The sequence below is a fragment of the Lucilia cuprina genome, chromosome 3 (genome assembly GCF_022045245.1).
Source record: "Lucilia cuprina isolate Lc7/37 chromosome 3, ASM2204524v1, whole genome shotgun sequence".
NCBI lineage: Eukaryota > Metazoa > Arthropoda > Insecta > Diptera > Calliphoridae > Lucilia > Lucilia cuprina.
Genome location: NC_060951.1, coordinates 3,625,388 through 3,635,221, shown reverse-complemented (window position 1 = coordinate 3,635,221; position 9,834 = coordinate 3,625,388). Strand labels below are relative to the sequence as shown.

General features: G+C 26.5%; 2 protein-coding genes across 4 annotated transcripts; both read left to right on the top strand.

Moving 5' to 3' along the window:
• The first annotated feature begins 507 nt into the window (after nt 1–507).
• On the top strand, nt 508–4,245 carry LOC111686298 (ATP-binding cassette sub-family F member 2). 3 transcript variants are annotated; one of them, XM_023448653.2, is made up of 4 exons: nt 508–696; nt 1,536–2,224; nt 2,294–3,336; nt 4,035–4,245. In XM_023448653.2, the coding sequence occupies exons 2-4, from the start codon at nt 1,552–1,554 to the stop codon at nt 4,155–4,157; spliced, it is 1,839 nt and encodes a 612-aa protein (XP_023304421.1). In that variant the 5' UTR covers nt 508–696; nt 1,536–1,551; the 3' UTR covers nt 4,158–4,245. The 3 variants fall into 3 exon arrangements, with proteins under 3 accessions (XP_023304421.1, XP_023304422.1, XP_023304420.1); XM_023448654.2 differs by lacking the exon at nt 508–696 and adding an exon at nt 732–793; XM_023448652.2 differs by lacking the exon at nt 508–696 and adding an exon at nt 738–1,023.
• A 1,825-nt stretch (nt 4,246–6,070) lies between these two features.
• On the top strand, nt 6,071–7,070 carry LOC111686295 (enoyl-CoA delta isomerase 2-like). The gene has a single exon (XM_023448650.2). The coding sequence runs from the start codon at nt 6,214–6,216 to the stop codon at nt 7,057–7,059; it is 846 nt and encodes a 281-aa protein (XP_023304418.2). The 5' UTR covers nt 6,071–6,213; the 3' UTR covers nt 7,060–7,070.
• The last annotated feature ends 2,764 nt before the right edge of the window (nt 7,071–9,834 follow it).

Below are 9,834 nucleotides of genomic sequence, written 5' to 3'. Positions count from 1 at the left end.
AAATATTTTGTTTATTTTTGGAGGGGCAGTAATAAAAATCTAATAAATTAAACGTTTAATGACCTTTAAAAGTTTAATGGACGGATAAATAAGACAAAACAAAATTTCTGTAGGAAATTTACAAAAACGCATTTTCCAAAAACAATTTTGTATAGAAAATATGATTTCTATAAAAATTTGAACAACACATTTTTAATAAAATTTTAAATAAAAGTTCTTTTCTATAAAAAATTGTTCAACGATGTAAATCTTCAAAAACAAAAATAAATTTTTAATTTTTATATTAATTTCATATGGATAAATTTCAAAAGGAAATCAAATTCTATAACAAAGACTAGTGTCTCTAGAATTTTCTATATTATTATACGTATTTTTTATAGAAAACAATAAAAAAATTGCTACTTCTTTAAAATTAACTTTTTCTGTCAGTGTTTTTGCAGATGTTTTCTTATTTCATTTAAGCTGTCAGTGAACAAACCGTTTTTAAAAGTTAACACTGAACACACCACTCTTTACTCTCTACAGAGTTGCATTTTTACGTATATTTAAATAGGTTTTTTTTATATTTATAAAAAAATTATAGATTTTTTAAATAAATCAAATAGAAAACTCAACAGCATTCGATAATATAGTTTATACATATTTTAATAATTTTTAATTTATTTCATAAATTCTTTAAAACTACAATTAAAACAGGTGAGTGTTGTATGCAAAACTCATTCACTTCATTGTCAGACGTCTTTGTAGATGGACGTTGTGCTGTTCGTAAAACACGTGAAGAATTAAATTAAAAGTAAAAAATATATATTTTAGTTTTTCTACTTTATTCTTTGCGTTTTTAAAAGACGTTTTTCGTTTCCTAGTGTTTTAATAATACCAAAAACGGAAGGAATTAGCAAAAAAAGTGAACAAATTGTGTGAAACTAAAGTTATAATTTTTTTTTTGCAAAATTGTGGTTGAATCATAATTTTTGAGGAAACTAAAAAAGAAATATAAATTTTTCCATTGAAACTTAAAACAAGGTGTGTGTGTGTAAAAAAGTTTTTTTATTTTATAGAAAAGAATTTTTAAAATTTTAGATGAAATTTATTGATATTTTTTCAGGGTTAAAGTATAAAGAAAAGAGAGACAATAGATTTTTTATTAATACATTTTTTATAATTTAAAGGGGTAATTTTTGGCTATTTCATGTTATTTCTTTGTTGTTAAGTTGGTTTTTTTTGTAACACGTAATTATATTTTTTTAATTTTGCTGTAAAATTGTAATTATATTTCTTTTTTTTGTTCAGATTTTTTGCTCTTTTTCTTTTTCCTACATTTTCGCACATGTGCCATTACTTTTTTGCTTGGCAATGCTCTCTTAAGTAAAAAAAAGTTGCTTTAGTTAAGGAAAAGAGAAAGAGCAAGTAATAACCGTTCAGTTTTGTTGTTGTATAGGCAGGGGGTATGTTTAGTTTTAGTATTTAGCAGAAAGTAAACAATTGAAAGTAAAATGTTTATTAATCTTTTTCTTATATTTTTTTTAAATTTTAAGAAAAACTTAACCAATAATGCCTTCCGATTCGAAAAAACGTGATGCACAACGTAAAAAGGATGCACGTAATAAGAAGATTACCCAAGTGTCCTCCACTAAAAAGAATGGCACCACCAATGGCAATTCGCCTGCCCGCGAATTAACCGAAGAAGAGAAATTATGTGCCAAATTGGAAGAAGAGGCACGCATCTCTGCCGAGGCTAGAGCCTGTACCGGTTCTTTGGCTTCTCATGCACGTTCTCGTGATATTAAAATTGCCAATTTCTCTATTACATTCTTTGGTTCCGAGCTGTTGCAGGATACTATGTTGGAATTGAATTGTGGCCGTCGTTATGGTGTTATTGGCTTAAATGGCTGTGGTAAATCTTCATTGCTAGCCGTTTTGGGTAATCGTGAAGTGCCCATTCCAGAACATATGGATATTTTCTATTTATCACGTGAAATACCCGCCAGTTCTAAATCGGCCTTGGAATGTGTTATGGAGGTAGATGAGGAACGTATTAAATTGGAGAAATTGGCTGAGGAACTGGCCATGAGTGAGGACGATAATGATCAGGATCAATTGCTCGACATCTATGAACGTCTTGATGATATGGCAGCCGATTTGGCTGAGGTAAAGGCTGCACGTATTCTTCACGGTTTGGGCTTTGACAAGGAAATGCAACAGAAACAGGCTAAAGATTTTTCTGGTAATTATTAAACATGTTAAGAGAAAACAGTATTTTTTATATAATTTATTATTCTTTCCTCAATTTTAGGTGGTTGGCGTATGCGTATCGCTTTGGCTCGTGCATTGTTCGTTAAACCCCATTTGCTATTGCTCGATGAACCTACCAACCATTTGGATTTAGATGCTTGTGTCTGGTTGGAAGAAGAATTAAAGACCTACAAACGTATTTTGGTTCTCATTTCCCATTCCCAAGATTTCCTTAACGGCGTCTGCACCAACATCATACACATGACCAATAAACGTCTCAAATACTATACCGGTAATTATGAACAATTCTGTCGCACCCGCATGGAATTGTTGGAAAATCAAATGAAACAATACAACTGGGAACAGGATCAAATTGCCCATATGAAAAACTATATTGCACGTTTCGGTCACGGTTCCGCCAAGTTGGCTAGACAGGCTCAGTCTAAGGAAAAGACTTTAGCCAAAATGGTGGCTCAAGGTTTAACGGAAAAAGTTACCGATGACAAAACACTCAACTTTTATTTCCCTTCCTGTGGTGGCATTCCCCCACCCGTTATCATGGTGCAAAATGTTAGTTTCCGTTACAATGATCAAACACCCTGGATTTATAAGAATTTGGAATTCGGTATTGATTTGGATACACGTTTGGCTTTGGTCGGACCTAATGGTGCGGGCAAATCTACTTTGCTTAAATTACTCTATGGTGATTTGGTACCCACTTCCGGCATGATTCGTAAAAATTCTCATTTGCGTATAGCCCGTTATCATCAACATTTGCACGAACTCTTGGACTTGGATGCCAGTCCTTTGGAATACATGATGCGTGCTTTCCCCGATGTTAAGGAAAAAGAAGAAATGCGTAAAATTATTGGTCGTTATGGTCTGACAGGTCGTCAACAAGTCTGCCCCATTAGACAGTTGTCTGATGGTCAACGTTGTCGTGTCGTATTCGCCTGGTTGGCTTGGCAAGTGCCTCATTTGTTGTTGCTTGATGAACCTACCAATCACTTGGATATGGAGACTATAGATGCCTTAGCCGATGCTATTAATGATTTCGATGGTGGTATGGTGTTAGTTTCTCACGATTTCAGATTGATTAATCAGGTGAGTGATGGAAAGAAGAGTCTTTTAATAAGAACTAATACAAAAAATCTCGTAATCTCTAGTCTAGTCTATAGTATAGTCTATAGTCTATTCTATAGTCTAGTCTATAGTTTAATCTATAGTCTAGTATACAGTCTAGTGTGTAGTCTAGTCTATAGTGAAGTCTATAGTCTAGTCTAAAATTTAGTCTATAGTCTGGGTTGTTGTCTAGATAGATAGATAGATAGATAGATAGATAGATAGATAGATAGATAGATAGATAGATAGACTTCCTGCTTTTGCTGCATTATTTAACGATTTTTTCTTAAAAAAACAATTGGCATCACCTTTCTATCATACCGTTATAAACACCAAGCATGGGCAGCTTATTCATACTTTCTCCTTTGACACTTATCCTTTAAACATATGGCAGCTCCTTGAAAATGTAAATGATGTCAAAACAAGTGATGCCAACTTTGAGTTTTAAGAAAATCGCTAGGAAATGTAAAACAATGGCAAAATGAATATACATTTTATAAAATTAAACGAAATCAAGATTTTTAAATTTAAACTTAAAATAGTAAATTTTAAGGAAAAATCGCTGAAAATTATAAAAATTCCTAAAATTTCGAAAAAACAATAGATTTTAATAAATATTAATAAATTAAAAGAATATTTAGGGAAAATTTTAATTTAATATTATTATATCTACATTCTAGGTGGCCGAAGAAATTTGGATTTGTGAAAATGAAACCGTTACCAAATGGAATGGCAACATTTTGGACTATAAAGATCACTTAAAGAAAAATATTGTATCGGATAATGCCAACAAAAAGAAATAAACTTAGCCAGTCTGCTACCAGATTTTGTTTTGTTTTTCAAACAACTGCTAAACTCACAAATAAAGTCTGGTCTATTCTAAAAAAAAAACAAAAAATTTTCTAATTTTACGTGATCGAATGAATGTTCTCTTTTCTTCTTGTTTTGAAAAAAACCCCAATTGAATTATGTAATTTTGAACAAAAAAAATAAAAAAACCTTTTTCTTCAAAAACTAGTTAGAACTTAAAAGGGCGTTAAAAACTAACTTCAAATAATGGAAACACAAAAACAAAATACAATTTAAATAGACAAATTATTATATTACTCTTTAAAAAAACATAATAATAATAAAAATAAAACACAATTTAAAGAAAATATATCTCTATTATATAAAAATAAAACTACTTACACACACACAAACACAAGTTAAAATAGTGAAAAGAAAACAAAAACACTACTTCAAAATGTGATTTTTATGTTAAAGTTTAAATATATTAAATAAATAATAATTATAAAACTACCAACTGCTTAAACAATTATATATATTTTCAACAACCAATCCCTTCTTTAAACATACCTTTAGCAGCTTTTCTTTTCCGCTATATATATAAATAAGTAGTTACAATTTATTTCTTATTTAAACATATATAAAAGAAAACTTGCAAAGTATTTATTCTATTTTTAATTTAATATAAAGTTTAACTAACAATTTGCCCTAATTTTTTTATATAGAAAACACAACTCAAAAAATGTTTTTATTTCTTTAACTCTATGATTTTTTAGTTTTTTAAGTTTATTGTTAAAATTGGCTTGATTTTTTTTCTTTAATTTCATTTTTTAAATTTTTATTTAATTTTTTTTGTACCAAGTGGTCTAAACAAACAACAGCAACATTTGAAAACCACAAAAACAAATTTCTTCTTAAAACAACTAAATAAACAAAATATTTGTATTATCTTATAACAAATAATGAAAAAAAAAACGAAAACAGAAAAATCAATCAATTTCAAATTTAAAAATGATGTAATAAAAAAATACCACAAAAATGGATGAAATAAAAAATAACGAATATAAGAAATATTTCATCTAATTTAAAAACAAAAACAACCAGAAAGTGTTTTATTTATTAAATTTACTTGATTTCCCTACAAATTTTGATTTACTAATTAAATAGTCCTGTAATTCTAACGTAAACTGTTATTGTATCAATTTTCTTCTTAAATTGGAGTTTTTCGACAAACCAACAGTTGACAACACTTGTTTTTAAGCTACCGTTATAAATTCCCCATGATGCCAATTGTTTTGCTACATTTCACTCTAAAGAATAAATGGCATCTCTGTTTAGGAATAGCGCTGTACAAACAAGTGTGACCAACTGTTCAAAAAAAGCTGTAAAATAGTAAAATATATTGAAAAAAGAGATTTTATTGGTTTCTATAGAAAAAAGTTTGGGACAAATGTTTTTCTATAGAAAAAAGTTTGGGACAAAGGTTTTTCTATAGAAAAAAGTTTGGAACAAAGGGTTTTCTATAGAAAAAAGTTTGCAACAATGGTTTTTTATAGAAAAAGGTTTGCAACAAAGGTTTTTTCTTTGGAAAAATTTTTGGACAAAGGTTTTTCTTTAAGCAAATTCAAGACAAAGGTTCTTCAATTAAAAATTTTTACGAAACCTCTGTAAAATGGCCGCTGCCTGTATTGCAGATTATTTACTCAACAGATCTTGTTATCAGCTTAATGTTTTGTGTATTTCTTTTATGATAAAGAAAGAGAGATACTCCCACTTTGACTTAATGCTCTTCTCTCTCAATTCCTTCTTTATTTATGAGATTGCTGCAAAAATAAACAAAAATACTGTAAAAAACATACTAGTCATTCTGCTTGTTTTAATTTTAAACAAGTAAACAAGACTTTATCACTCCTAGACTTGTGGATGAATGTATAATTGGATTTAGTAGCAAACAACAATTGAAAGTGCATACATCGGCGAACGCAATAAAAAAAGCCAAACAAGCAATAATTAAACCCAATTGAAAATATACCTATATCGTCTACGTCTACCCCCGCAACGTCGGCAATTATGAACAACAACTTAATAAGTCGCGACGTAAGATCAGAACCATTGAAGAAAAAACCTAAAGCATTATTGGTGGAACAGGAAAATGATTTATTAATTATAAAAATAAATCGTTTGCAGGCAAAGAATGCCTTAAATCGTAGTGCAGTTTACGAACTAATTGCCGCAGTAGAGGGGGCCACCAATAATAAAGACATCAAAGTGGTGGTGATTACGGGTGTGGGTGATATTTATACGGCTGGTAATGATCTTAAGCAAATACAAGAATATAAACTACCAGAGGATTATTATCGTGGTGCCAATTATGTTTTAAGGGCCTTGGTGAAAACGTTCATAGCCTGCCCCAAGTTGTTGGTGTGTTTGGTCAATGGTCCCTGCATAGGTATTGGCTTTACTTTATCTGCTCTTTGTGATGCAGTATATTGCACTAGAAATGCTTATTTTCAAACACCTTTTACGCATTTGGGTTTGTGTCCCGAAGCTTGTGCCTCCTGGACTTTTCCCCGTTTATTTGGTCAATCTTGGTCTACTAAACTTTTGTTATTTGGTGAAAAACTAACAGCTGAAAAGGCTAAAGAAATCGGTTTTGTTTTGGAAGTTTTCGAGTTAGAAAATGAACAAGAAATTGAAGAGAAATTTTGGCAAAAAATGAGAGAATATGCTAAATTACCTTGGGAATCATTACGTACAACGAAACGTTTAATTAGAGAGCCTTTAGAGCAGGAATTGCTGAGAGCTATGAATAAGGAATTGCAAGAAATTGAAAAGCTGCGCCGTGGACCGGTATATAAACAAGCCATGGAAACATTTATACAAAAATCTTTAAATGTTAATAAAAGTAAATTGTAAAAAAGCACAAACTTAAAAAGAAGTTTTTTTTAACGAAATTAGGAAAAAAAGAGGAGAAATATTAGCCATTTGTTTTATAGAACAAAAACTTATACAAACTCTATAAAATTTTCTATTTTAAATCATTAATTTTCATTTTATTAAAAAAAACATTTTCTTATCATTTTCCATTATTGCAGCGATTTTTGTATACCACTAATTCACACTACTCATTTTCGTAACATGATATCTGGCAGCCTTGTTTAAAAGGTTTTGTTTACTTTTTTTTGCTAAAACGTTATGTTGCTCTTTCATCAAAACACAGTTAAGGCGTTAACGTTTTATCACTTGAATTTAGTTTAATTCCCTAAATAAACTTTAAATTTATAAATAAAACCATTGTGTTTTTATGTATTTTATCATTTTGAAAATCATAAAACATTTTTATTATTTATTTTTTTTTAATTAAAATTCTTTTATTTTTAATTTATTTCACTTTTATTTAATTGAACTCTTTTTTTAATTTGTTTATATATAAGGGTTTTGTTTTCTTTATAATGAGTTTTATATATTTTTATTAAATACCTTTATGTATGTAATCGTTTAATTTGTTTTGTTAATTTTTTTTAATTAGGAATTATTTTTTCGATTATATGTTTTTTTTTAATTTTACTTTTAAATTTTATAAATATATATTTACAAAATTTATTTAACCTTATTAAGAGGGGGTTTAATTTATAATGGAACTGTTTTTTATTCTCCAACATTCTATTTGCCAAATAATGGCAGTAAAAAGAAATAAAGAGAAAAAGTTTCAGCTTAAAATACTTTATTAAATCATGTTTAGAATAGTTCAGTTTATATAAATTATGGTCTTGACTATAGTCTAGCTAAAGTCGAAACTATAGTTTAGTCTATTATCTAAACTAGTCTAAAGTCTAGTCTATAATCTGTACAATAGTCTGGATTTTAGTTTGTTTAAATAGTCTAATCTATAGTCTGAACTTATGTCCTATATAAGACATAATTATTTAAGCTGGAAATTTTTAGAAAATTTTAAATTATTTTATTTTTTTATTTTAATTTGTGTTGAAATTTTATTTAAATTTTAGACATTTTAATAAAATTTGTATTAATGTTTTTTTTATTTTTATTTATTAATAATTTTTATTTAATGTTTTTTAATTTTTATATTTATTTTTTTTTTTTCAACTGTTTGTTTATTAATTATATTTAATTTCAAAAAAATATTTAAAACAAATTTTTAATGAGTTTTTTTTTAATTTTTATTTGTTTCATTAACAATTTATTATTTTTATATTGTAAAAAGTCAGTTTTTTATAACAAGTAATAATATAATATGATATATAATATAAATATTTTTTTCTTATAATTTTTATTGTATATATTTTTGTTGTTTATTTTTTTTTTCTTTAAAGACAACAATAAATTTGTTTTTATTAAAAAAATTAACAATATTTTTTATTTTAATTAAATATGTTTGGTTTGTTTTTTTGTTAACATGTTTTATTTTCTTATTTTTTAAATTTAACTTTATTGTTTTTGCAAAATTTCTATTATTGTTTTTTTTTCGGTAACTTTTTTGTAGGTGTTAGAAAGTTAGCAAGTGTTTATTGATAGAAGTAAATTGAGGAAAATTATTTGCTTAATTTAGAATTCTAGACAATTTTTGCTATTTTTGGTTTTGGAATTTTTTTGTTTTAGAAACCGATTTATTTGTTAAATATTTTTATAATTAAGAGAAAGAGAGAGAGAAATTGTTATATTTTAAGTTTTTCTAAAGCTAGTTTAGTTTTTTTTTTTTAATTTATCAAGACAAGTATATGAAAAAGGAAGCACTACTTTTTTAGCTAACTTTTTTTTTAGATTTTTTTTAGAATTTTCTTTAATTTATTTAGTTTTTATTACAAAAAAACTTTTACTCTTGGCTTTAATTTATTATAAATCATTTGTTATTACATCTTTTTAAACAATTTTAAAGCATTTTTAGTTATTTTTTATTAGAAAATAATTTTTTTCTTGTTTTTATAACTTTGGAGCGTTTTGTTAACAAGCAGTTGTTAACACTATTACTAATGTCAACATAATTGTTAACGGTTGTTTTGGTTTGTTTCGAATGCAAAGAGTGCTGCCATGTTAGTTAAAACTATATAAACGCCAAATTAACAAAATTTACAATAAATTTTTAAATTTTGGTTAATATTAACAGAAATTTTACAATTTTTATATAGACAATTTTAAAATAAATAAATAAAAACCAAAAGTATATAACTTTTTACCAATTTTTGTATATATTTTATTATTTTTTTATAAATTTAAATTTATTTATATTTGTATTGTAAAATATTTTAGAGTAAGAGTAACATTTGTTTTATATATATATGTATAATAAATAATTGTTTTATTTTGTGTGTATTTTTAATAAAGTGTAACATTTTTAATAATTAATTAAGTTTAAGTTATTTTAATTTATTAGGCATAACAATGTTAACATGTTTTTTTTAATAATTATTATTATTAATTTGTAATTATTGCATTTTATATACTTTGTTTTTAAAGAAGTTTTAAACTCTTCTTTGGTGTAAATTAAAAAAGAAATAAAATAATTATAAAAAAAATCTACAAAATGAAAAAAATAAAGCCTGCTTTATTTTAAAAAATAATAAATAATTTACTACTATCTCTATAATTTAAAAAAATATAAAAAATTTACTAAATACTAGCTAAAAATTAAAAAAAAATGTATATAATTGAAAATAATCTTAAATAAAATTA

Excerpts from the sequence above, each read along its gene's own strand:
- LOC111686298 (XM_023448653.2), top strand. The coding sequence starts at position 1,552 with ATGCCTTCCGATTCGAAAAAACGTGATGCACAACGTAAAAAGGATGCA. Across the intron at positions 2,225-2,293 it reads ACAGGCTAAAGATTTTTCTG|GTGGTTGGCGTATGCGTATC; the intron begins GTAATTATTAAA and ends CCTCAATTTTAG. Across the intron at positions 3,337-4,034 it reads ATTTCAGATTGATTAATCAG|GTGGCCGAAGAAATTTGGAT; the intron begins GTGAGTGATGGA and ends TCTACATTCTAG.
- LOC111686295 (XM_023448650.2), top strand. The coding sequence starts at position 6,214 with ATGAACAACAACTTAATAAGTCGCGACGTAAGATCAGAACCATTGAAG.